The sequence below is a fragment of the Micropterus salmoides genome, unplaced genomic scaffold (assembly GCF_014851395.1).
Source record: "Micropterus salmoides isolate LMB-PRFRI ecotype aquatic unplaced genomic scaffold, ASM1485139v1 Ms_hic_scaffold_1, whole genome shotgun sequence".
Taxonomy (NCBI): domain Eukaryota; kingdom Metazoa; phylum Chordata; class Actinopteri; order Centrarchiformes; family Centrarchidae; genus Micropterus; species Micropterus salmoides.
In genome coordinates, this window is record NW_024040040.1 from 4,430,122 (window position 1) to 4,458,077 (window position 27,956).

The 27,956-nt window shown below is 40.6% G+C and overlaps 4 protein-coding genes across 4 annotated transcripts in view; 3 read left to right on the top strand and 1 right to left on the bottom strand.

Moving 5' to 3' along the window:
- LOC119916213 (NLR family CARD domain-containing protein 3-like) overlaps positions 1-6,291 on the bottom strand; it is a 795,320-nt gene extending 789,029 nt beyond the window's left edge. The window contains 4 exon segments of the mRNA XM_038736183.1: positions 3,498-3,602; positions 3,901-4,026; positions 6,014-6,148; positions 6,236-6,291. Of these exon segments, the coding sequence (XP_038592111.1) occupies positions 3,498-3,602; positions 3,901-4,026; positions 6,014-6,063 (281 nt within the window). The 5' untranslated portion in view covers positions 6,064-6,148; positions 6,236-6,291.
- A 1,598-nt stretch (positions 6,292-7,889) lies between these two features.
- LOC119915583 (putative uncharacterized protein FLJ45999) lies at positions 7,890-16,791 on the top strand. The gene is made up of 3 exons (XM_038735175.1): positions 7,890-7,902; positions 8,138-9,075; positions 16,732-16,791. The coding sequence occupies exons 1-2, from the start codon at positions 7,890-7,892 to the stop codon at positions 8,995-8,997; spliced, it is 873 nt and encodes a 290-aa protein (XP_038591103.1). The 3' UTR covers positions 8,998-9,075; positions 16,732-16,791.
- Positions 16,792-16,801: 10 nt separating this feature from the next.
- LOC119915587 (nucleotide-binding oligomerization domain-containing protein 2-like) lies at positions 16,802-23,486 on the top strand. Its single transcript, XM_038735189.1, has 3 exons — positions 16,802-16,861; positions 21,804-22,241; positions 22,411-23,486. The coding sequence occupies exons 2-3, from the start codon at positions 22,220-22,222 to the stop codon at positions 23,484-23,486; spliced, it is 1,098 nt and encodes a 365-aa protein (XP_038591117.1). The 5' UTR covers positions 16,802-16,861; positions 21,804-22,219.
- Positions 23,464-24,977, top strand: LOC119911366. The gene is made up of 2 exons (XM_038730283.1): positions 23,464-24,047; positions 24,341-24,977. The coding sequence occupies exons 1-2, from the start codon at positions 23,521-23,523 to the stop codon at positions 24,633-24,635; spliced, it is 822 nt and encodes a 273-aa protein (XP_038586211.1). The 5' UTR covers positions 23,464-23,520; the 3' UTR covers positions 24,636-24,977.
- Positions 24,978-27,956: the final 2,979 nt, after the last annotated feature.

The window sequence follows — 27,956 nt, forward strand, 5'->3', positions numbered from 1 at the left end:
AAAAATGGCCGTAAAATTCAAAATGGCCGACTTCCTGTTGACTTTAGGCTATGGGTTCTTGAGGCTTTTTTGTGCGTCTTGATATGATACATGTCCCCAGAAAATTTCGTACATGTAGGTTGAACGTGAACGAGGGGCTAATCTTTTCCAATTTTCTAGGTGGCGCTAGCGAGTCATTTTGCCACGCCCATGTGCGAAACTTGTAGTACGAAAGTACGAAGTGTGTAAATCATCCAAAAATGGCCGTAAAATTCAAAATGGCCGACTTCCTGTTGACTTTAGGGTATGGGTTCTTGAGGTTTTTTTGTGCGTCTTGATATGATATTATTTATAACATCCTGAAGGCACATTTGAAGTTTAGCTAACTGATGAGTTTCATCTGGTTTGATCGATAGATATAACTGTGTATCATCTGCATAACAATGTAAGCTTATGGAATATTTCCTGATAATATTGCCTAAAGGAAGCATATATAAAGTGAAGAGGATTGGTCCGAGGACAGATCCTTGAGATCCCTGAGGAACTCCATGACTAACTTTGGCGTGCATGGAGGACTCATCGTTAACATGTACAAACTGAAATCGATCTGATAAATAGGACTTAAACCAGCTTAGAGCGGTTCCTTTAATGCCAATGAAATGTTCCAGTCTCTGCAATAGGATCTGATGGTCAATGGTATCAAATGCAGCACTAAGATCCAACAAAACCAGTATAGAGACAAGTCCTTTGTCTGATGCAATGAGGAGGTCATTAGTAATTTTCACCAGTGCTGTCTCTGTGCTATGATGAGCTCTAAATCCTGACTGAAAATCCTCAAATAAACTATTGCTCTGTAGAAAGTCACACAACTGTTTAGCGACTGCTTTCTCCAGAACCTTAGAGAGAAATGGAAGGTTAGATATAGGTCTATAGTTGGCTAAAACATCCGGATCAAGTTTGGGCTTTTTTAGAAGAGGTTTAATTACAGCTACTTTAAAGTACTGTGGTACATAGCCTGTTGATAAAGATAGATTGATCATATCTAGTATAGAAGTGCTGACTAAGGGTAGAACATCCGTTTTAAGGACTAAAGTTGACAAAAACTCTGCAAATTCAGATAAGAATTCAGAGTACGGGCCAGGAGCTCGGTACACTATAACGAAGAGAATTGGTTGCAGTGATTTCCAACTTGGGTGTGAAAGACCAAGAACAAGACTTTATTTACCCGTTGCCATGGTGAATTGTAGTATTGGAGCTCCATTGATGATGGCTTTTTTTCATCCCTACGCATGCGCTTCCATCAGGTTCAACATACTCAGAGTTTACAGAACTCATACGCGTATGAGCCATTATACAGTACATGAGGGGGACATGTCCCCCCCCACATTTCAAAATCTGTGTTTTGTTCCCCTCACTTTTTGGAGTTTGCTCATAGCCAGGCGGTTTGAGTGACTAGTTAATCAATCAATCACAGACTCCGCATCAGACATGATTAAACACGGACACGTGTTTGCTCTTTGCTCCACTGAACAGAAAGGGAGACAAGCGCTCTGCGAGTAAACGGCAGGCGCACTATGGATAGTAACCATGGCAACTTCTGTGCGCTACACAGATGTAGCCTATTTAACTTAAGATAAAATGAACTCGCAGTGGCCTTGTATTGTGACCAGCCTAAGGCAGACCTGTGCAATCCCTATGCTGTCTGATCAGCATCTTGATATGCCACACCTGTGAGGTGGATGGATTATCTCGGCAAAGGAGAAGTGCTCACTAACGCAGATTTTGACAGATTTGTGAACAATATTTGAGAGAAACAGGCCTTTTCTGTACATAGAGAAAGTCTTAGATCTTGATGAATGGGGGCAAAAACAAAAGGGTTGCCTTTATAATTTTGTTCAGTGTATTTGTACGGTCACAGAAGACAATGTAGGCCTATTTCCCACGAAAATATGGGGCTGACCGAAACTATTTTACCAATCAATGTTTTTTACTCGAATTTGGTGAGTGACAAGTGCTAACCTTGGACCCTGCCTTGATCCATCAGTTCTAAACAATTTTAGACCCCAAATTACTTTGTATTAGTCAGCTGATAAGCTCTTGAGTGGCTCAAGGTTCAATTCTCAGGCCTATTCTTTCTCTTTGTATATGCTTCAACTGGGCCAAATAATCAGTTGCTTTGGTTGTATATCCTATCATTGTTAAGCGAATGACACTCAATTTTATGTTTCAGTAAAACCAGACGATTAAAGCAACCGTGGTGCTTTCCATAACTGTTTAGCTGCTATAAAAGGACTGAATGTCACTAAACCTTCAACTTAACTCAGACAAAACTGAGCTTCTCATCATTGGCCCTGAAAATGCTAATAAAGAATTTTAGTCTCACTCACCAGCCACACTCTTGCCTCTTTACCCGCCTGGATTCAAATCCCCTGGCCCCACTCATCTATCTGCTTGTCATCTTTATCTGAGACTTTGTTTGCAATAAATCCTCTAAACCACACCAGCTCTGTTTCCAGTCTTCTTCTGGGTTCAAACCAAGATTCTGACACGACTATTTGAAACATCATTTAAAAACTACACAGTTAAACTATGTGTTGTGACATTTGACAAAACAATTTGCTAGTTGTTTTGTCCAGCCATCCAGCATAACAGTGTTTTTCACCTCTGAAATCACAATTTTTCATAAACTGCACTCAGTTGCACTGACAGTGAGTCAGTGTAAAAACAGTTCTTTCATGTTGTAGGAAAACAAAGCAAACTAAGCTGACGTCTGATGGTAAATACTCGGAGATACCTGAGTACTTCCATCAGCAGCATCAATAAGAAAACAGCTGTGTTTCCACAGACTCTCTGTGATGGTTTATTCTGGGTTTTAGAGCAGCTGATCACAGTCCAGCTGTTATCACTGACATGTTTCTATTTCTGTTGTCACATGACTGAAATCTAGGAAAGTTGATTTGATGGAGGAACTCAAGAGAATCAGTGTTAGCCTTCATTAGCAGCTACCATCTGTTAGACTCAATAAGATCACGGTTTTATACTCACGCAGTCATCAGACAGTCTGAACGTGTGTATGGAGAAAATGTTTTAAAACTGAAGACTGGTTATAAAGGGCAGCTTCAGATGTAAATGTATGTGAAGAAGAACAATGCTGAAAATAAACACTTTTAATAAAATGTATCTGGATAAATAATATTTAAAACATGAACCAGTAATATATTAACCCCTTGATACCGATTGTCGCAAATTCTTATCATACCTCTTCCTTGCAGACTGCAAGCCAAGATAGCACACTGATTCTCCCAGTGCCTGTTGGTGCATATTCGATACATACCTAGGAGCCTTTTGCAACCCCTGGTTTCTCATCATACCTACACATACCTGAATTTATATATTTTCTGTGTTCTAAAGACAAATTAACAATCAGCTTGAAAGCAAATGAAAACACAAATCTTTTTTTTTATTATTGTAAAAAAATTCAGGCGTTAAGGGGTTAATGTTATTGACTATTGACTTACCTCTTTGCAGCAGGGGGCTGTCGTCCTTTAAAGTCAATGTAGCATTCATTTGTAGCGTCACTCTTCATAGACACACACCTGGGTTCAGGTTTTTCCAGCCTCCTCCTGTCACACAGTTTATATATAATATATAATGAACCCAGAACATAGTGAAAAAATGTGTGTTTGACAAAACTGCTGGTTGTTTTTCTGGCTATTGAGCACAACTGTGCTTTCCACCACTCAAAACACAACCTTTCTTTAAGCTTGGGTAGATAATGCATTTCAGCATTTTTGTTAAATTTGTTGAAACTTGTTTTACATCCTGACAGGGATCAATAAATAAAATGCTCTGAATTTAACATATGGATAAATAACAGTTCAAACATGGATCACTAATATTTTACTGTTATTAACAGCTGACCTCTTTGCAGGAGAGGGTTGTTCTCCTTTAAAATCAATGGAGCGTTCATTTGACCAATCGCTCTTGAAGGACACACAGGATTTAGGTCCAGGTCCAGGTCCAGCAGAGGCTGGTCCCCAGTAGATCCTATTAGACAAAGAGGAAGACCACCAGGGATGGAAATTCATTTTTTAGTCTTCAGAAACAGAACCTGCTGGAGAAACTAGCAGCTATCAACAAGAAAAGATCAAAGTTCAATAAAACATGAAGCTCAATGTCTGAGTATCATCACTTTATTTCCCCATAAAATATTGGACCAAACTAAACCAAATGTTATGATTTCTGAGCTGATTATTCACATTACACATACTGTTGACAGATAAAAAACTTAACTGTTAGTCCATCAGCAGCAGCACTGTTGGCCTGTATTCTAACGTTTGCATTACTCGACTCACAACAAATATCCTGACTGTTGAGAGTCAGAGACAATGGTAGGTGAAGGATTTAGTACAAAATTCAAAGAGGAATTTTCGGAATAAAAGGACTATTTATAGATGGGTACAGAAACCCTGGTTTTAAATGGGCCCATTCTGCGAATAGCGAATTGTTACAAACAAGCTAAAATGTAAGCTGTCTAATTTAAATTAAAATTTGGCATATCCTTGTTAACTGAGCTGCTTGATGAGACAAGCCGCTCTACCAGTTGTAACATAACCTACAGGCAGTGAATCAGCAGAGGGAGGACAGATACTGACATTTGGGTTTTTCATTCTTTCTAAACTTAACTTAGTAATTTGATGTCAAGAATATGATTTATTTAATTGACATTGCAGATTTGTTTCCAGTGAGATATTATTTAGTATATACAGTGACTTTGTTGTGGTAAACTTTACAGCTCTAGAAACAACATTTAGTTATTTTTAATATTTAATAAACATGCTGTTCTGAAGTTAAAGACAAACAGGCAGCTAATATGTACACTTCAAGATTTGTGTATTTATCGCAAGTCATATCGCCATGGCATTATTGAATAATGTTATCGCACAACACAGATTTAACTCATATTGTGCCAGCTTAATTTTTACACAGAACCAGGACTGTGGAGTCTGTCCTCCATCACTTCCTTTGAAATCCCATCAGGAAGAGATCTCTTCAGGCCAGTGTGCTCAGGAGGAACAATTACAGCCACCAACAACTCTTTCAGTGGACTTATGGGCATGTCAGTGTTGTTTAGGGACAGACTGGAAAACATGTGGACCTGTTATTCAATACTAATCTGGATCTAACCTTCACCATCATTCTAGAAGAACACGGACATTATAAGGACAACTGGTCAGACTGGAAAACATGTGGACCTGTCATTTAATACTGGTTCTAATCAGGACAAACATCAACAGTGAGCAACATGAGGAGGGAGATATGAACTAGGGTTGGGCTGATCGGCGATGGCTGAACAGGCATCGTGATTGTAAAACCCCGCCCCCCGCCAAAAAAAAATCTACATTTTTCACATTAAACCAGCAGGTTTTAATCACCAGGAACATAATTATTATAAATTTTAAATATGCTTCGGACCTTCCTCAGAATTATCTTCTCCCCACACTCAGATACACAAAAAGCCTACACCTCAGGTAAAGACACCGGCGTGCCCCGCCTCTCTCTGTCTCCCACCCCACCCGTCTACTCCACTTTCTCCATCAGCAGCACGTTTTATAAACTCTAACCCTAACACTAAAAGACACAGAACTTGTCTTTTCCCTGTATTTTTCCACCCGTAATCCGTTATCACAGCGCTTGTGGGCTTGTTAATGACGCAGCCTATCAAACAACCGAAACTAACATCTGCATCCTGTATTCAGCACGTTAGCTGGTCCGTGCTTGTAAAATACAAGCGCGAGCGCGTACCCGATGCCATCGTCCATCCCGATGTTTCAATGCAGACATCGTTCGGTGGAAATTCGCCCTACTCTAACATTTACATTTAGCTCTGATTGGCCAATACTGAGAGCTGCTTACTGTCTGTCAGATAAACGTATGCAAAGAAGAAAGATGCTGAAAATACACATACATGTTTAATAAAACATATCTGGATAAATAACAGCAAAAACAGGAATATCTATCATTAACAGCAGACCTCTTTCCAGCACAGGGATTTTGTCCTTTAAAATCAATATAGCGTCCCATTGACCAGTCACTCTTGAAGGAGACACAGCTGGGCTCAGGTCCAGGTCCAGGTCCAGCAGAGTCTGGTCCCTGCTGCTGCTCTGGGCTTCAACACAACACACACAGAGCTTTGAGAGTGAATAATGATGGTGGAGTGATTTGAGTCCTGGACAGTTAGAGATCCTCATCTCACCTCTGAGCTTTGGTCTGGCTGTCATGTTCCCCACACAGAGTCCTTTTAGAGGGAGGGACTCCCTCCTCTCTGTCCTCACACTGACTCATGCTGCTCAACTCACATCCACTTTCACCTGGAGAGGAAACACAAATCATTCATCTGCACATCAACTCAAATCATCACACAGATTTGAAACATGATGTGAACTTTTTTTCCCGATAACTCCTGAGAAGTTATCAGGAAATTATTAAAAAACAACAACAAACAGCTTTCTGAAATCTTGTAATTCAAATGTTAAAAAGTCATTCTGGACCAAATATTATAGCTGGTTCCTACTGTGTCCCCTAAATGCAGCACAAGGGACTTCAACACTGCAAGTTCTCATGTGTATTGAATGCATCATGCTGACTCCCGGTAACAGACATGTAGTTTTTATAAACACATGAACAGTTTTATTTAAGTTCAACCCCACATAAAGACGCGACACTCTTGGAGAGTTCAGAGCTCATCTAGTGACGCAGTTCAGTGGCAGTTATAGACCAGTTTAATGTACATTTCGTCACAAGGAAGATATATTACTATGATCACAGCAGACCAGGAATGTTCAATTACAGATTCGATTGGGCCGGATTTTAAAACCACGACACAGAGATGGGCCAGACATTTTCTCACGAGTTGGGATCATTAGGATATTATTAACACACTTGTATTGATAATCCTTATTGGTTCAGTTCCTATTTATTACTAAATAATTGCATATATTATTTAAAAAAATTATTAATGAAATGTTTCTAGAGCAGCAACATGATTTACAACAGCAAAGTCACGAATATCTTACTGGAAACAAATCTAACATGTCAGTAAAATAAAATTATATTCCTGAAAATCAACATACTGAGTGAAGTTTAGAAAGAATGAACAGCTCAGTCACTCCTGTCCTCCTCCTCTCTCTGCTGCTGCTGGTAGAGAGGAGGGTTTGTCTCAGCCACCAGCTGAGTTTATAATGTGTCATATTGTAATGTAAGTGGCAAACTAAGCTGAACAGTTACTAAAGACACAGAGCTTTCATTTTAGCTTGTTTATAAAGCCATTGTCTGAACTAGGGCTGTGCTTGTGTAAATCCAAAACATTGGTGCGGTGGATGAGAAACTGAGCAGATGAAAACATTGTGTTTTGCATGTTCATGCTGATTAAACAGGAGTGTTGGCAAAGAATTGGCTTTTTACTCGCTAAGTCTTTATTGCACCACGTCCATACACTAAACAGCGAGGTTGTCTCAATGTCCGCTGAACAGCTGGGACTTCGAAGGTCTGTGTTACAGGGGCACTGCCCCCTCACCCCCAAAACCGCTACAGGATATTATATTTATTTTATTAGACAATAAAAGGTTTAAGCCTCCCTGCCTGCAGACCGAGTCCACATGAGTCCTGCAGGTAAATCTCCTGACAGCATTCACCGACACTAGCAGCTGTTCTCCAGCGGCTGTCCGATGTTAGAGTCTCAGACAGCGGGAGAGCAGCGGCTCGTCTCCGCCTCCTCCACAGGCTGCTTCAGGCAGGAAAAGCTGCCTTCACTCATCAGAAAGTGGAGCTACACAGTAACAACAGCTCCTGAGGAGAAACTAACTTTAATTCTGCTCTTATTCCCCTGTTTACATCTCAAATATAACAACATGGCGGACATCAGTAACTTAATGGCGGCTGTTTCGCCTCCTTCGTCCAGAGTTCACAGTGAAACTCAGCTGTGAGTTTAAAGAAATGAAGCATCGAGCGGCAGATTTCTGCTGTTTCTACTGTAACTAAGATAACCACAGCTTGTATTAATGAGGAAAACATGTTACATTACCTTCATCTGGCGGTTCAGACGGAGAAAACTAACTGCGCTACGTCTTCATGGAAAGTGAAACTAAACTTTAACCAGGAAACGCCCAAAGGCGCGTGGCTGAGTCAGAATTCACAGGCTACAGGGCGAGACATCCGCCATTAAACCCTAAAGAAGAAGAAGGCTACAGGGCGAGACATCCGCCATTAAACCCTAAAGAAGAAGAAGGCTACAGGGTGAGACATCCGCCATTAAACCCTAAAGAAGAAGAAGGCTACAGGGTGAGACATCCGCCATTAAACCCTAAAGAAGAAGAAGGCTACAGGGTGAGACATCCGCCATTAAACCCTAAAGAAGAAGAAGGCTACAGGGTGAGACATCCGCCATTAAACCCTAAAGAAGAAGAAGGCTACAGGGTGAGACATCCGCCATTAAACCCTAAAGAAGAAGAAGGCTACAGGGCGAGACATCCGCCATTAAACCCTAAAGAAGAAGAAGGCTACAGGGTGAGACATCCGCCATTAAACCCTAAAGAAGAAGAAGGCTACAGGGTGAGACATCCGCCATTAAACCCTAAAGAAGAAGAAGGCTACAGGGCGAGACATCCGCCATTAAACCCTAAAGAAGAAGAAGGCTACAGGGTGAGACATCCGCCATTAAACCCTAAAGAAGAAGAAGGCTACAGGGTGAGACATCCGCCATTAAACCCTAAAGAAGAAGAAGGCTACAGGGTGAGACATCCGCCATTAAACCCTAAAGAAGAAGAAGGCTACAGGGCGAGACATCCGCCATTAAACCCTAAAGAAGAAGAAGGCTACAGGGTGAGACATCCGCCATTAAACCCTAAAGAAGAAGAAGGCTACAGGGTGTTAAAGTTTGCTAATCGGAAGAAACGGATAGATTGGACTGTTATTCGGGCTGGTTGTTGGTCAGAGTCCGGAAACACAAACATGTTATAAATGGCTAATTTCTGCTGTTGCGCTGGAACCTGAATACCTGGATGGCTGGATATCAGTCCCAAAACCTCCGGGCTCCATGTAAGTAAACACAATATGTTGTAACGTTAGACTTTTAGTGAGACTCACTCTTTAATGCTGGCTCTGTATCAACATCTATGTACGCGCTGAACTTCCTCCGTCTGAAGTTTATATCAGAGAGCAGCAGGAAGTCTGAAGTTTCCACAACTGTTCAGTTATTGTTACACTCTGCTCTGTTGGGAAACGGGAAGAAACTCAAAGGCTGTAAAATGTTTCTGCGCGGTGTTATTGAAGGTTACTGTGTTAAATTCTCTGGTATCAGAAAACTTTCACACAGAACGTGAAGTTACGCCGTTATGGGTACACTGACTAATCCAGGGGCCTTTCGATTTCCCCAAATTTCCACCTCCTCGACTCCTCGAGGCGCATCTCAGTCCCTCCCACACGAGATGTGAGCTCGAGGAGGAGACGCGAGGAGAGAGGAGTAGGGTATTTAACGAAATGAAATGTCCTTCTTCTTCTTCTTGTAAGATTCCGGCAGTGTAGACGCTTATGAGCGTATTACTGCCCTCCACAGGTCAAAGTTTAAACTAAATTCTTACATACAGTCCTGTGTCATGCAAGAATTGAAGGACTGCCTTGGAGATCAGTTTATGCTCGTCACTGTGCCCAAACAAAGATAAAACAGAAAAAGCCTTAACTCCAAGTCCTGACAGTTTATTAACGAGTACATTTCTTTCTGCATTCCAGGAAAACATGCCCTATTGTCTCAAGACTCCCACATTCACACAAGCCAGAAACACGCTTCCCTACAATGCACAAAGAATAATTTAATCCACAGTGCCCCAACCTCAATCTGCACATTTTAACTGAGTCCCTGCGGGACAAAATGTTACATAAACATCTCTTCCTAACTTTGGGTTGTATAGAAAGGTAGTGTCTGCCTCTAATTTCGTTTTCCCACCCTCTCTGCCATTCTTTTATTAAGCCCTCTTTAATTCTTTCTCTCAATTCCACTCTCCCTAATAATACATGGACATCTGCTTCTCTTCCTAAGCTCTCTTTTGCAATATTATCCACTCGTTCGTTCCCCCTCACCCCAACGTGCCCAGGAACCCAGCAAAAACTGATGTTGCAAATAAACCTAGTTCTAAAAACCACATTCAAGATGTCATTTACAATGTCAGGTCGGGATTTAGATTTTCCTACTTTCAAATTTTCTAGAGCACCTGTAGAATCAGAGCAGATAATGACTTCTCTGCCTCAAAGCCCTTGCCTGCATTTATCTACATGCACAGCCCAAGTCATACGCTCTTCAAACCAAACACCTAAAAATTTAAAAACCTTTACCTTCTCCAATGGAGACCCATACATATATAGCCCTAGATTAGGTAACTTTCTTTTAAATCCAAATACTATATATTTAGTCTTAGAAGCAGAGATTTTAAAGCCCCATGTGTTCCCCCGTTCCTCTACAGATACTAACACTCTTTGAATCTGTTTTAAAACAAACTCTACATTACGCCCTCTTTTCCAAATGGCCCCGTCATCTGCAAATAAAGATAACCCGAATCCTCTTTCTACTTTACCAAAGATATCATTGATCATTATATTAAATAACACTGGACTAATTACACTTCCCTGTGGGGTTCCATTCTCTATGCCCACAGTCTTTGAATTAATACTACCAACCTTTACTTGTATTGTTCTTTTCATTAAAAAATCCTTTATCCAATTAAACATTCGTCCCCTAACTCCCAAGTCAAAAATTTTAATCATCAATCCCTCCTTCCACAAAGAATCATAAGCCTTCTCAATATCCAGGAATACACTCACTACTATTTCCTTATTGCTAAATGCCCTTTTAATATCTTGATCTAAAACTGCAACTGATTCCATTGTAGACCTTCCATTCCTAAATCCATTCTGTACATCAACATAGTGTCCTCTTGTTTCTAAAAAATATACTAATCTGTTAGTAACCATCCTCTCCATAATCTTACAGATCACTGCTGTGAGCGCTATAGGACGGTATGATCCAGGGTCAGATGCCTCTTTCCCTGGTTTCAAGATAGGGACCACAACTGCATGTTTCCACTCCCTGGGCAAATAACCCTCTGCCCACACAGTATTAAACAAAGCTAAGATTTCTTCAAGTACAAAATCATCTAGATATTTAAACAACTCATAAGATAGCCTATCTCTCCCTGGGGTAGTATTTGCCCCAGACATAATTGCTTCCTTCAACTCTTTTAAAGAAAAAAACAGATTAATAGGATTTTCATTTTCTAAACTCCTCTCCAGCTTCCACTGATTAACTTCAATCAATTCATCCCTCTTCCTACGCCTCTCAACCCCCATTATCTCTGATCTATGTACAGCTTGAAAACTCTCAACAAACATGTCTGCTTTTTCTTTATTGGAAACTTCTACCACCTCTCCCTTCTGTAACACTGGTATTAATCTTTTTTTATATACCCCTGACATTCTACGTACTGCTGACCACAAATGCCTTACTGGAGTCTCAGGACCTAACGTACCACAAAACTTCCTCCAACTGTTTCTTTTTGCATCCTTTATAACTCGTCTTGCTACTGCCCTTAGACGCTTGTACTCCATTGCATTAACCAACATTGGATATTTTCTTAATCTTCTATATGCTTTATTCCTACTCCTTACAGCTTCATCACATTCTTTGTTCCACCAAGGAACCAGCATACGTGACCTAGGTTCCTGCTTCACAGGAATGGTATAGCAAGCAGCCTCATGCATCATGAGGCTAATTGAAGTATTCCAGTTATCTACAGAACCCTCACTATCAACATCTCCTACTAAGCTTTGAGCTTTCTCCCGGTATTTATCCCACTTGGCCTGAGAAAAATTATATCTAGGGACACTCTTTTCCACTTCTCTTCTCAGCTCTCTACCAAACCTGCATAAAATTGGATATTGGTCACTACCCAGTGTATAGGAATCTATAACATCACCTTCACAAATTCTAGCTAAATTTGATGATGCAATTGATAAGTCTATATGGCTGCAGGTATTTCTCACCATTTTTTATACCTAGTCGGCCTTCCATCATTTAACACTACCAACTCATATTTGTCTAAAAAATCTTCTACTATAGCACCATTTTTATCCCTGTGGTCACTCCCCCATATTGGATTGTGCGCATTAAAATCCCCAATCCATATAACAGGACACCTTACCTTCTCCATTATCTCATCAAAGTCTAATAATACCAAAGTTTGACAAGGGTTATAATAATTTATCACAGTAATAGAGCTATGACTGCTCCAAACCTCCACAGCCAAACACTCAGTATCAGAGTTAATGTCAACTTTTCTATATTGTACCCCAGTCTTAACAAAGGTTGCACAACACCCGCCTGATCTATCAGGCCTATCTAATCTCAAACATTCATAACCCGGAATTACAAAATCTAGACAGGGCTTTAGCCATGTCTCTTGGATACATATCAAATCTGGTGCTTCTTTAAAATTATCTACAAACCTTTTTAACTCCTGACCATTTCCAATCAGACTCCGGGCATTCCATTGAAGAAGAATATACCACATTAAAACATTAATGAGGGTCCTCATCATTCACCTCACTAACGTCCTCCATACTGCTAGTCTTCAACAACTGTGATCTGTCTATACACTGACTCTCCATCATGTATTGATGCAACTTTTCTGGCAGCTGCTTTTTACTCAGGTATCTTTCGGCTGCACCCACCTCTAACCTAATGACATCTGACCGGTTAGTTGCATTCTTAGTTCCCACCAACACATCAGAAACAAAAGACAAAAATGACTCCTTACTAAAAATTAGCATGTCAGATGAAGATGCAGGTGGTAGATTTGGCACAGAGACCTTGCATCCTAGCACCGGCCTTTCCCCAGAGCTTCCATTTCCGCTTTCTCTAGTCACTCTTTGAACCGCCTCTGCATATGTTACTTTGTTCTGATCCTTCACAACCTGCACCCGCCTAGCTCGGACAAAGTGCTCACAACCATAAAACCCTGCTGCATGATCCCCATCACAGTTAGGGCACTTAGGAGTCTCTGCCTTACAATTTTGTATGAAATGATCTCCACCACACTTTGCACACTTTCTTTTGCCCCGACATGATCCAGCAACATGTCCAAACTTCTGACAATTATAGCAGCGCAAGGGTGGTTTAATGTACTCCCTAACTTGATACACCATACTCCCTAGCAACACTCTCTGTGGTAGTACACCATCTTTAAACGTTAACAAAATGGGCGGATCCCCAGCTCCATCTCTACGTTTAAATCTTACCACATCAGTTACTTGGGCCCCCTTAACATTTTCTAAGATTTCCTTCTCAGACAAGCCAGCAAACATTCCATATACTACTCCCTTGACTCCCTGATTGCTTCCTCTAGGGACCAAAGTCTCCACCTTAACCACCAATTTCCCAACACCTCTAGCATCATCATACTGTTTCCTATTTTTGCAACAAACTCTTAACATTCCATTATATAATATCTTGGCCGGAAAATCCTTGCCTATCTGACTCTCCAAAGCATTAGTTACCTTTAATGGGTTAATTGCCCTAAATCCTGCATCTCCTTGATTAGCTCCCTTGACTTTAAACAGCACAACTAACTCTTCAGAATTTCCAGTTCTCCTAACTTTACTTCCTTCATTTCCTGACATTTCAGGTCTTTCCCTCGATGCCTCCCTCTTAGAGCCCCCTTTTTCCTTAACCACCGTATGCCACCCACCACCACCTTCATCCCCTCCACTCCCTGAAGCCATTGGCCTCCAATACCCCCTCCTTTTCCAACAATAATCTAATATTATTATTGCTTATACTGCTAATAAAAGAAAATGGGGAAAAAAAACAAGGACCTTACAGCAGAGAACACCAACTGATCTCCTCTCCTGTGTCGGCTTTGCGTATCTCCAAACCTTTTTCAAACGTATCAGACCAAAACTGATAAGTGTTGATTGTTTAGCTAACGTCAAGTAGCCTCCCGTCGCAGCGGTTCGTACCGAGTGCATGAAATGTCCTTTCCTCGGAGCTGTCATTTTAAAGCGACGTACATTAAATATGACCTGTTGCGAGCTGGTGGCAGTCCTATGGCCATTAAAGTGGGTCGAAGATAATAATCAGGAATATTCAGTTATATGTAGCGACTCAGTAGCAACTCTGAATACAATTAAAGATACGATGAATGAAATCTAGACCCGATTTACTTGTGGAAATTATGTAGGTGTTGTACAGAATTCACAAAGCAGGGTATGAGGTGGGGTTTGTGTGGGTACCGGTCCACATGGGTGTGGAGGATAATGAGGAAGCAGCTGGTGGCAAAGAAGGCGGTGCTGGAGGAAAGAGTTCAAATTAATTTACAATATGGGTTACCGGATTACACAGAAATAATAAATAGGTCAGTGAAAGAAATGTGGCAAAAATCATGGGGAAACGAAAGGAAGGCGAGAACATATTATTCAGTACAAAGAACTGTAGAGAAAGGAAGATGTGCTTTTAGAGGTAAGAGAAGAGATGCAGTAGTTCTGTCCAGACTGAGATTTGGGCACTGTGGGCTGAGGAGTGGGCTGGCTCTGATTGGTAAACACCCTGATGGAAAATGTGAATGTGGAGACAAGGAAACAGTGAAGCATGTATTAGTTCTTTGTAGAAAAATACTGTCGTCATAGTAGTTGGAACAAAATGAAGAAAGTGATCGAATACCTACATAAAACTGGTTTATACAAAAGGATATAGGCAATTAGCGTTGAGATGTGAATAGCGAACAGAGGAGGGCAGCAATACGCCACAGATGCGTCTAGTCTGCCGGAAACAAGAAGAAGAAGAAGAAGAAGGCGGCGGCGGCGGCTCAGCAGATTCCGGATGAATAATGGCAGGCTGTGCGGTTTATTGGAGAGAGAACCTCCAGGAAATTCGTGTTCTACTTGGTGAGTGAAATTCCTGTATTTTATTTATGTGTTAACATTTAACATGAATCGCTGTCGGCATTTAGCTTGTTAGCTTAACGTTAGCTCGTTACGCCAGTTAGCCAGATACGAGCAGCCCCAAGCTGCTAACGATGCTAAGTTAACGGGAGTTAGTGTGTTCTAACCGCAGCTTTTAAGGAGTCAAAGACAAGTCAGCAAGAGGAGAGAAGCCAAAATGCATTAGATTAACCTTAGTGTTAGACATTAGGGTGATAATGCTTTGAAGAAAAGGCGTCTGTGTGAAGTTGTAAAGGCTCAGCTCTCAGTTAGCTGACGTTAACGTTAAATATTACTAACGGGCGTTGTGAGACTTACATTTATTCATTTAGCTTTTATCCAAAGCGACTTACAATTGTCAGAGGTCGCACGCCTTTGGAGCAACTAGGGGTTGCTCAGGGACACAGTGGTGGATGGGTCAAAGTGGGAGATTGAACCTGGGTCTCTCACACCAAAGGCAGGCATCTTATTCGTTGAGCCATCACCAACCTTTAACTACATCTTGAAACTGAATCACTGTTCAGTTAGATACTAGTCAGATCCTATTATAAGTGGCTGCACCTGATTCTGATGGACATGAAGGGTTTTAAAGGCAGAGAGCCGAGGAGGGAGCGGCTGCGGAGTTCTGCCTGAAACTGTCACACCTGCTGAGAGCAGGTGTTGTGCCAAATTCTGCCTGCCTGCCGAGAATTGCATGCACCTCACGGGTGATAACGGTTCTTTATGCTGAGAAAAGAGGTGGATGCAAATCTCTGCGGGTAGCCTACAAAATTTGATCTGCCGAATTATGCATCCACCTCTTTGGGTCCTTCTCAGACGCTTTGCTGTGCTCATTGATCAAACGGCGGATATATCACATATTTACTGAATGTCAATGGTACTTCTACTAGGCCTAAGTGTAGGCTTTTGAAATATTAAAGACTCTAAACGTTCATAAAATATATACTTAGAATCATTTATCACCATTGATGGACCCCACAAAGAATATTATAGCGTTTAAAAGCAGCATTTGGAGGTGCATGCAATTCTCGGCAGGCAGGCAAAACTCGGCATAACACCGTGCACCTCCGAGTGTAACATTACGGTTTAAAAACGATAACATTATACTATTCTTTATGGGGTTTGTCAGTGTGGATGATTGATTCTAAGTACATATTAAAGGCTGTTTAGAGTCATCAATAATTTATTACACTCAGTAGATGTAGCATTCCTTGAGATTCAGCAAACAATCTGAGGTGATAACTGTGTTTGATCAGCGACGTTTCTGATAAAGAGCTTAAGAGGTGGACGCATTATTTGGCAGAACAGCTGTTGTAGGCTACCTGCAGAGATTTGCATCCACCTTTTTTGTCAGTATATGAGCATTATGCCTGCAGACAGGTAGCTGGGTTATAACGAGGGTGATGGTTTAGTTAAGGCGAGAAATTAGGAGTGTGAGAGCCGCCTCTGAGTATATTTGGTGGATTAGAATTTGCCTAAAAAGGTTCAATAAGAAATATAAAACAATATACCTTATAAGAAATGGACTTGAGTAGGTATTATTGCACAGTGAAAACCAGCAGAAAACCGTATATTGCACATATTAGGAAACAGTGTATTTCACATTGCCACCCCTAATTACTGTCACATGCGAGAGAGGTTATCATGCTGAGGCGATCTCAGAGTTCAGTAGCTAAATGGCTCTTTGGAAGAAGCTGCTTAACTGTCTACCCATTGTTGTCTTTACAGGTGCCAGAGGAGCTGATTGCAGAACCCTCCAGATGTGATTAGCTGTGTCCAGCTCTTCAGGAGAGAACAGTTACAGCTTCCAGCTCTTCAGCTCCTGCTTTTCTTTTTATTCACAACACCTGAACACAACGTACGTGAAATTATGACACTGGGTTCTTATCAACAGATTCTATCATTATAATAACTCAACACATTTCAAGTCATACAAAACTACTTTCACATTTGTAACCTTTTAATATTGATGTTTTCATGAATGCAAGACAAGAGTTTAATTTATTACTTTTGTATAAGGAAGACTTTGATATAAGGTGTATCAGACTAATTATACATAATAAAATCACATTCTTCATTCATCATCAGTTTCCTATGTTAATTGTAAATAGTGTGATCTAAACACAATAATATATTATGATTAACAACTGTAAATGAAAATATTAAGATGGTATTTATAGGCTAACAACTTACATATGTTAGTTGAAAGTCAAAAATGAAAGGTTGATGTTATACACTGTTTTACTGACATTTCTTTAAGAGACAAATGTGACATTGACTGAGAAGTTACTCTGTAGTGAAAAACAAATAATTATCTACACGCTGAATAGTTTTGAAGCCCTGTAGGAGGTGTCATTTATTGTGACCTGAGAAGGTCTTGTGTGGTATAGATGCACCGATTTACTACATGTGCATGTACAATGTGCATTCAGTCAGCTCTGAGACCTCAGATTTTGCAAGGTCACAATAAAAACCACCTAGTGGAATTCATAATTACTCTGTGCAGATCATTCTTGGTTTCAGCACCTACCCACAGGATGGTTTGGATGTGCCCACATTCTTCTGTGTTTAAACTAGACTTATATCAGAGCAGCAAACAAGGCACTCTTCAGAAACTTCCGGCTCTGTTATACAGTCTATGGGTACTGGGTGTATGGCTCCTTATTTATCTTAAAGTATAAGGTAGAAAGTAAAAATACTCCTGCACACACAGAAATACACTGCATAATTACTTTTCAACATTTCATGTGAAACATGTTTGGGAGTATTTTCACTTTTTAACTTATACTATACTTCAGTTTTAATGTTTCATGTTTTACCTGTGGTATAGGATTAGCTTTTCAGTAAGTAGTAAATATAGGGAGTGTTAATATATATATAGAATTTATTACAATGTGAACCATAAACCATATCTTTTGCACCAGGTGGGACATCTTATCCACAGTGAGACTCTGGGAGGAAAATGTGTAATAAATTCTTCAAGTGATGAAATATATAAAGCAAATACAGATGAGTCTAAAAAAAAAATAGAATATTGTGGTGAAATTAATTTTCTAACAATTTAATTCAAAAAATGAATCTCTGATATATTCCAGATTAATTATAAAAAGTGAACCAACGAATGTTAAAGTCAAGGGCAACTGGACTTGGTTGAAGATACTGGAAGACGTTTCGTCCCTCATCCAAAGGACTTCTTCAGTTCTGACTGACTGGCAGGGAAACTCAGCTATTTAACCTCAGTGGGGTCGTTTGGTATTGTGCAGCCACTAAAAACGTGGCAACTTTTACTTGGCTTGCATTTTTTTTGAGGTGGAGATGTGTGTGCTGCAGCGAGGATCTTACTCCACTTTCTCCGGTCCCCAAGTTTCGGTTGCCAATAGCTCTGGAGAGAGGCTTCGCATTTGTGTCCACTAACCATAATAAGCCATAATCTCTCTCGTTTCAAGACCTTGAATTGTGGTACTACGGAGGCAGTGGTTTGTGTATCTTTGCCGTGTCCCTACTAGCTTGCATATTCTTGGCAACATTGTTGCCGATTGACGCCCATTGGCTCAAGAGTGTACCTGGAAAAACACCAAATAAATTTTTAGATGATGTCTTAATCTAACAATAACCTACAAAGAAGCCCGACTGTTATTTTACATACCAAACATCGTCAACAGAGCAGACAACATTTCTTCTTGGGTGAAGATAAAAAGCCGGTGCATCCAGAGGAAGGTCGGAGATGTATTTCTCCAGAGATGACACAGGACAGAGAAGGTCACCAAGGCCCCTCCGAAGTCTCGGGATACAGTACTGTCTTGATGGCTTTTAAGTCATCTTCTGATATTGATGTGGGATGGACCGTAGTATCGAGTCTTCTCAGTGTTATCACAACACCTGTTGTAGGGTGCTGCCCCTTTAAGGACGTTGATTCTGTGGGCTCATGGGATCGCGTAGGAAGAGGCTGTAAAAAAAAAAAAAAAAAAAACTGAACCGAACCGAACTGACCGAGAAAGCAACGTTGATGCTCATTTGCAGACTTTCTTATGTTCTACAACAATTACAGCTAAACACTTAATCTGAACTATATGTTCCCAGCGTGGTAAGTCACATGTTGTTGTTATAAGTATATTGATAAAAGCACTATGTAGATCGCCATTCGCGATTAGCGCCTAAACGCCTAATGCTATTAGTTTGTTAGTTTGGATTGACATTTTAGTTTAAATTGCTTATTTAAACATATATGCAATATGTGTAGCATTTACAAGGTTTAATAGGTGTTTGTAATACAGCGACTGTTTAGAAATCTGTATTGATAGTTTTATTACACACATGTGATAATGTTTAATGCCTACATAGTCTACCACGTGTGATATTTGCATTGTACGGAATATCTTTGATTTATAAGTGTATATATACTTTAATGTTTATCATCTAAGCTGATGTTATGTTGTAGAAAACTTATTTGGGAAAGTGATACATTACTGGAAACTAAAGGTGAATTATTTGTATTTACAGTTTGACCGCGCGCACACACTTATGTGTACATTGTGAGTTCTGCACAAGTGGAATAAAGAAAAGAGAAAACACAAAATCCAAGTTAATGTTATCATTTATGGGTAACACCTGTGAAACTATTGCTGCTCGTTGTAAACTCTATCTCTGGCACCAGGACAGACTGAGTGGTGGGTCATTAATGTAACGGTTGATGCCAGCACGGAGACCAATGTAGCTGCTTAGGCCATAAAGTTCGCCTTTACTGTTTACTCGTAAAATGTAATTGAAACTGTCCTTTGATGTGGTTGGAAAGTCTATTGCTACACCTTTATCCTTACACCACTCTTCAAAGCATCTCACTGCCCACTTTGTTTGCTTCTCAGTGTTCTGTTCATTCCGGTTCTTTTCGAGTTGGTCGATCTTCTCTATAGTTGGCTCCGCATGTCTCACAGGTGTCTTTTTTTCCTGAAGAAGTCTGTTCAAGCCACTCCTCCATGGTAAGGCCTCCCAGGAGGTCAAAGTTTACCTTTGGAGTTCCCTCTCCATTAGTTTCCAGCCAGCCAGTAATCTAAAGTTACTTTCTAATGTTACTTTGTCGTGGAGTGATACGATCTGTGCAAAGAAATTTATCGTCATGCCACACACACACACACACACACACACACACACACACACACCTAGCCTGTTTAGAGCTATCTGTCGCTATAACCATCTTTATCACTAGGATAGGCCTATATGTCACTAATTAATATGTTAGGCCTACTACAGTGCCTATAAAAAGTATTCACCCTTTCACCCTTTTGTTTCTTTTCTACATGAAATCATGAATAATTTGGCTTTTTTGACAAGAATTAGCAAAAAACCCTCTTTAATATCAAAGTGAAAACGGATTTTTACAAATTGTCAATTATTTAAAAATATGTAAGGTAAAGAAGACTGCAAAAATATTCACCCCCTTCAGGTTTAGTAGCCATATCATATATAATTTTAATTAATTGACATTAGTTTGTAAAAATTTGTAAAATTTGAAAAAATTGACTTTGATATTAAAGAGGCTTTTTTGCATATTCTTGTCAAAAAAGCCAAATTATATTGACCATGATTTCATGTATAAAAGAAAGGGTGAATACATCTGAATACTTTTTATAGGCATTGTATATCTGTCCCAAATCGCTGTCTCTCATCAATTAATGTAGGCTACTAATATCTAGCTGAACAATCACTGAAATCGCACTGTAATCACTGTAAATCCCTCTGTATGTCGCTATCTCTCGAAATCTTTATTCTTTAACTAAAAGCCTTGAAGTTGGGATGTGTTTGCTTGTAGCAGTTTTTATAATCCCTGTTATTCAGCTGAAACTGAATTAAACATCACAGCCTGGATGAAAGTGAGTTTGGGCTTTTAGGAATGGGTGGGAGCCACCGCTGTAATGGAAAGGGCGCACTGAATTTATAACTCAAGACAAAACGAGTGTCAATGCAAAATAGCATGCAGCCAGAGACATTTTGATGCGGCACAATTTTTTGTTTTATTTTGATTAACTTGTTTTTATGATCGTTGGAAGTCAAAATCGTGATAAAAATTCGATTAATTGCAAAGCCCAACTGTGTCGTATCTGTTTGATACATATTTTCATCAGTTCAGTTATTGCTACCGGCATTTTGTCTGTCAGGTTACAGCAGAATAAACATGTTTAAAAACTGAATGTAATATAGAAAATACCAGCACTTTTATCATTTATTAAGGAAATTCAAGTCTGGTTAATGCTGAATTAGCACGAATCTGCGAAAACGCTGAATTTTATTTAATATTGTTAACTTATTGATCGTTCCCCACTCCTCTTTTTTAATATGTCATTGTCCGCACTGGCACACATTTCTAGCGCCACTGGATTAAAATGGATCTTTATTTACCTTCCATCAGGTTCAACATACTCAGAGGTGATTGAACTAATTCTGATGAGCTGCCCTTTTTCCTGATCTGCAGACAGTATACATATAGTGTGGAGACAGATCTGGAAATATCAGACTTTAAAGGACCAGATCTCGGGAAGGTTTGGATGTTCTTCTCTGTGTGGGTTTCCCCCCGGACATTGCAGAGTGGGCACTGCACCCTTGGGGGATGGGTTAAATGCAGAGACTGAATCTCACTACACACTACATGACAGGGCCTGTTTGTAGTTGCAAGATTACAGCTGTGTTTAAACTAGGATGTGCAATGTAGATACAGTAAAATAGATACAGTGTTGCATCAGCTGCACGAAGTTTAGACATCATGAAATATATTAGACAGTTTATTAACCTGGTGTTTTGTTCTCCAGATCATTGAAGTTGGATCTGTGTGCAGAACAAACAGAAGCAAGGACACATGGCTTGTACAACACAGTCTGCCTTAGATTACGGGAAGAGTGTTCGAGTCCACCTTGTGAGAGATTTAAATAATCTCTCAGTGGTTGTGGAGAACTTGCACCAGCAAATAGTTTTCAGTGATGAAAAGGTCAGCAAAATACAGGCATAGAGAGATGACTGTGATAAAATCAGGAGAATACTGGACTCAGTCACTAAGAAGGGCGAAGCAGCGTGCCAAGTGTTCCTCAGGATTATTGACGTGACGAGGAAGAGGACCTTAGGGAGGACGTCCCTTCTCCCTGAGACAAAGAGTTCAGCTTCTACTGAGACCAGGAAGTTTGACCTGCACCACTGGATCAGCTGCTTTTCTTTCAAGGACGACACACAGATGGATATAAACTACTTACAAGGTATTTTGTATTCTGATTGATAGCATATCACAGTTTTATTATCTTTGATGTGCTGATTTTATATAATGCACTTTAATGTGTCTGTATAAATATGTATCTGTGATTTAGTGTGAGGGCACAGCAGTTAATTTACAGTATATTTATTTCCTCCCTGTTGTTTTTATTTTAGGCTCAGGGCCGTGCCTCAGATATCAGGCGAAGTTAAAGTCAAAAGCACAAAAAATATCAAATTACTTTTGGAAGGCAAACAAAAATCAGTTTGAAGGAAACAACAAGCCTGATCTGTCGTACACTGACCTTGTGTTAGACACACAAGGAAGTGTTTCTCCATCTAAAATAAAGACATTTAAGAGCAAGATGAGTCGCCCTAAAAAGCTGAGGACATACATCCCTGAGGACAGACTAGACATTTCCCCCAGTGAGCTGCTGAAGACAGATAAAAACATCCTCTTGGTTGGTAAGCCTGGAATTGGAAAGACAGCACTCACTCACGAAATGTTGAAACTTTGGGCAGAAAGAGACAACAAGGAGCTCGACTACATGTTCTACTTTGACATGAGAGCAACACCCCACATCAGAAAGACCAAGAGCTTGGAGGATCTTCTTTTCATTGTGTTCAGTGAGCCAGATGAAGGCAAAGAAGAGGTCTTACAGGACATAAAGAAGAACTCTGGCAACGTTACACTAATTTTTGATGGAATCACAGATCTCTCTTCATCAGTGGTGAAGAGACTCGTAGAGAAGGACCTACTACCTGATGCCAAGGTCATCATTACATGCAGACCAGATGATGAAGAAGACTTCCTTTCTGGGGACTTCCTCAGAGTGGAAGTGAAAGGCTTTAGTGAGCAGACCATAAAAAAATATTTATCTGCAACACTAGGAGAAGAACAGGAGAAGGTTTTGAGCAACCTGGAGTTGTTAACTCTTTGCTATGTCCCAATGTATGCACTGATGGTGGCTCTCGGCTTTTCATCAGAGACACCAGAAGACTCTCCACAGCCATGCACTGTAACTGAAATCTACATCAATATTGTTCGTCGTTGCCTTCAAACAATCAGCAAGAAAACAAAAACCAAAGATCTAAATTCCTTCATCAACAATAAGAGTGAAGAAATTCTGTCTCTGGCCGAGTTTGCTTTTAAAGCAACTGTAGAAAAAACTGTGAACTTGACAGAACTGCCCTGTGAAGACAGCTGCGTCCTCTCCTTCCTGAAAACCTCTTATCAAAGTGGCCCCCACTGAGACAATCACCACACATGCATTTCTCCATTACACAATGCAGGAGTTTTTTGCAGCACTGTGGCTGCTGAAGAATCCAGATAAGATCAGGGATGTTTTTCAGCAGTGCCTCACTGAGGAGAAGAAACACATGAAACATCTGATCCCTTTCATGTGTCGACTGCTGACTGACAAGAGCCCTAGTTTGATGAAGCATCTGACTCCAGCTCAGCAGCTCAAGAACACGTCTGACTGGTTCTTCGAGGAACTGATAACCACATTTTCCCCTCCTCTCAGTAAGAAAGACATAGGTGATAGCGAGGACAGTGGGCTTGATGTGGACATACTGTTCTTATGTCAGTGCTTCTATGAGTCCCAGTGTCCTGAAGCATGTATCTGCTTTCTGAAGAAGCTGGACTACCATCTTGATCTCAGTGGAGAGAGTCTCAAGTTTTACCTTTGCTCTGCTGTGGCCTACGTGGTCACTCAGTCGAAGGAGAGGAAAATAAGTCTGAACCTGGAGGACGTCATGGTGTCAGAGCAAGGAATGAGACAACTATTAGGATGCCTTCAAAATGTCCAGTGGTATGTGTGAGCGTGTGTTGAAAGTCTCAAATGACTGTTTAGGTCACTACATATCTAATTAAGTAGTAGTTTAGCTTTGTGCCTGTTTATTGATTCAAGAGGTGACGAGGATGACAAAATAGTTTGAGCCTGAACAGGATAAGTGTAAAAGATGTATGGAAAATATCAGAGAAAATAAAGTATGTTACTTCAGCTGTAGCTTCTTTACTTAAACAGACTTTATTTAATTAAACTTTACTGGTCACTCTACTCTATTACTCTTTAAATTGTCTCTGATTTTTCCTAAATTACAGGTGTGGCCCTCTGCCACGGCAGCTGTGGGAGATTTTCCTTCTCAGTGAGGACAGATGGCAGATGGACCACACCAGCTTACTCAGCCTGGATGGAAATCAATTGCACCTTCCAGTTGAGGGTAAAAGACGGCTGTTTGAAAGAGCAGTAAAAGTCATGCAGAAGATCACTACGCAGCTTAATGTCTGCCTCCACTGGGACAGGAAAACTCCTGCCTGCCAAAGTCTGTGCGAGTCTCTCTTAGAGGCTTTACCATTCATCCGCTCACTCAGGTATGTAGCTTTTGTTTTTGTGTGATGCTGATTCCACATTAACTTTAATCTTTTTGTAAAACCATTAATGTTGATTTTTTTAGCCTTATTCCATGGTCAGATCAGACCTGCAGATTTGGGTGTGATACATCATAAAAACCTTGTCAGCTACCTGGACAGCTTCAGGTGGGGAGGGAGAGAAAGAGGCTTTGTTAGGGTATCACCACCTCTAATACTAAATATTACAAATAAATAGTAATAAAAAATAAATAATTTAAGGCTGTTACCAGATACTCAAGAGACAATAGCTGCTGAACTGAATGTGCTGTCAGGATGTGCACTCCAGTTCATCCACAGCCATTCTTACACCAAATCCACAAACAGTAATTAGGGCCCGAGCACGACCATGCGAGGTCCCTATTGAATTTGCTCGGATTATTAGGGCCCGAGCACGACCGTGTGAGGTCCCTATTGAATTTGCTCGGATTATTTTTTTTTTATTTATTTTTTTTATTTTTTCTGCAAAGTAGGCTCAACTGACATGGCCTAAACATTCTCGAAAACTCACCAAAATTTGCAAACATGTCAGAACCGGTGAAAAATTTCGTATTCTACAAGTTTCGCACATGGGCGTTGCAAAATGACTCGCTAGCGCCACCTAGAAAATTGGAAAAAATTAGCCCCTCGTTCACGTTCAACCTACATGTACGAAATTTTCTGTATCATATCAAGACGCACAAAAAAGCCTCAAGAACCCATAGCCTAAAGTCAACAGGAAGTCGGCCATTTTGAATTTTACGGCCATTTTTGGATGATTTACACACTTCGTACTTTAACGAACTCCTCCTAGGGATTTAGTCGGATCGACGTCAAATTTCTGCTGTGCCTTCTAAAGGCATTGACGATGAAAGTTGTGCTATTTGCGAGTTTTCGTCAATGGGCGTGTCCGTGGCGTCGATGATTCGCCATGAACAGGAAGTTGTTGTAACTTCAGTGTACATGCTCACATCTGGACCAAACTGTACATCTAGGATGAGAGTCCCGCCCTGAACACATGTACATGCCGACATTCACCCACAGTCATAGCGCCACCTGCTGGCAATAGAAAGTGACCTTTAACGAAGCAGCCCCGCGCCGCACGTTTCACCTACGTGCACGAATTTTCTGTGGTACGTGTATCTTGTCCAGACGCACAAAAAATCTCTTGGAGCCATAGCCTAAACCCAACAGGAAGTCGGCCATTTTGAATTTTATGTCAAATTTTGGATGATTTACACACTTCGTACTTAACGAACTCCTCCTAGGGATTTAGTCCGACCGACCTCAATTTGTGCTGTGCCTTCTAAAGGCATTGAAGATGAAAAGTTGTGCTATTTGCAGTTTTCGTCAATGGGCGTGTCCGTGGCGTGGCGTCAGATCAAGTCTTCGCCATGACACGGAAGTTGTCGTAACTTCAGTGTACATGCTCACATCTTAACCAAACTTTACGTGCTTGATAACTCTCCCACCCCGTTATGGAGGACCGATCCTGACACAGCCAGAAATAAATACAGAAATAAATAAATGCTCAATAAATAATAAGCATCCAATTAAATACACAAAAATAAGTAAATAAATAAATGTAGGTAGTAATTAAATTATACAAGGAGACATAATGTATATTTTAATTAGTGCCTTTACTTATTCACCTTTGTTATAATTACCTTATTTGTTTATTCAACTTTATTTATTACTAATTTTTTTAATGTATTTTTTATGTGTGTGTTTTAATATTTTTGTCTGTTTTATTCTTCCTTTGTATTTATTTACCTTATTTTTTTCACCCATGGTATTTATTTCTGCCTGTCTTTTTTAAATTTTTGTATGCATTTCTGCCTCATTATGCAAATGAGGAGGGGCTGTGTCTCAAGGGGTCATCTTCTCTGCTATTGGTGGACCAGTCAGACAGGAGAGCTCCTACTCTGCCTGCAGACATCAACGATCTTGCCCCTCACACAGTCAGATGACTTCCTTCAGTGCGCTGAGGTGTTTAACAACTCTGAAGACAATACTACCAGCAATGTCTTCCTTCCTTTTCACGTAGAAGACCCGACAGACAGTGCTTTCAGTTTGCTGCATGCATGGACACAGAACTGCAGTATAGGGAGAAGCACACGGTCAGCTGGCTGCAGCTAAATCTGGAGTGCACTCGTATTCAATTCTGTATGAAGTCGGCCATTTTGAATTTTAACTCCTCCTAGGGATTTAGGCCGACCGACCTCAAATTTGTGCTGTGCCTTCTAAAGGCATTGAAGATGAAAAGTTGTGCTATTTGCAAGTTTTCGTCAATGGGCGTGTCCGTGGCGTGGCGTCAAAGATCACTCTTCGCCATGACACGGAAGTTGTCGTAGCTTCAGTGTACATGCTCACATCTGGACCAAACTGTACATGTAGGATGAGAGTCCCCCCTGAACATATGTACATGCTGACATTCACCCACAGTCATAGCGCCACCTGGCAACAGGAATGACTTTTAACGAAGCAGCCCCCGCCGCACGTTTCACCTACGTGCACGAATTTTCTGTGGTACGTGTATCTTGTCCAGACGCACAAAAAAGTCTCTTGGAGCCATAGCCTAAACCCAACAGGAAGTCGGCCATTTTGAATTTTACGTCAAATTTTGGATGATTTATACACTTCGTATTTTAACGAACTCCTCCTAGGGATTTAGTCCGACCGACCTCAAATTTCTGCTGTGCCTTCTAAAGGCATTGAAGATGAAAAGTTGTGCTATTGCAAGTTTTCGTCAATGGCGTGTCCGTGGCGTGGCGTCAAAGATCAACTCTTCGCCATGACACGGAAGTTGTCGTAACTTCAGTGTACATGCTCACATCTGCACCAAAACTGTACATGTAGGATGAGAGTCCCCCCTGAACACATGTACATGCTGACATTCCAGACAGTCATAGCGCCACCTGCTGGCAACAGGAAGTGACTTTTAACGAAGCAGCCCCCGCCGCATGTTTTACCTACGTGCACGCATTTTCTGTGGTACGTGTATCTTGTCCAGACGCACAAAAAAGCCTCTTGGAGCGATGCCCTAAAATCAACAGGAAGTAGGCCATTTTGAATTTACGTCAATTTTGGATGATTTACACACTTCGTACTTTAACGAACTCCTCCTAGGGATTTAGTCCGACCGACTTCAAATTTGTGCTGTGCCTTCTAAAGGCATTGAAGATGAAAAGTTGTGCTATTTGCGAGTTTTCGTCAATGGGTGTGTCCGTGGCGTGGCGTCAGAGATCAAGTCTTCGCCATGACACAGGAAGTTGTTGTAACTTCAGTGTACATGCTCACATCTGAACCAAACTTTACGTGCTTGATAACT

Bases quoted from the DNA above. Each gene is read 5' to 3' on its own strand.
- LOC119915587 (XM_038735189.1), top strand. From the start codon at position 22,220: ATGGATATAAACTACTTACAAG. The intron at 22,242-22,410 runs GTATTTTGTATT...TTTTTATTTTAG, and splicing joins GGATATAAACTACTTACAAG to GCTCAGGGCCGTGCCTCAGA.
- LOC119911366 (XM_038730283.1), top strand. From the start codon at position 23,521: ATGCAGGAGTTTTTTGCAGCACTGTGGCTGCTGAAGAATCCAGATAAG. The intron at 24,048-24,340 runs GTATGTGTGAGC...CCTAAATTACAG, and splicing joins TGCCTTCAAAATGTCCAGTG to GTGTGGCCCTCTGCCACGGC.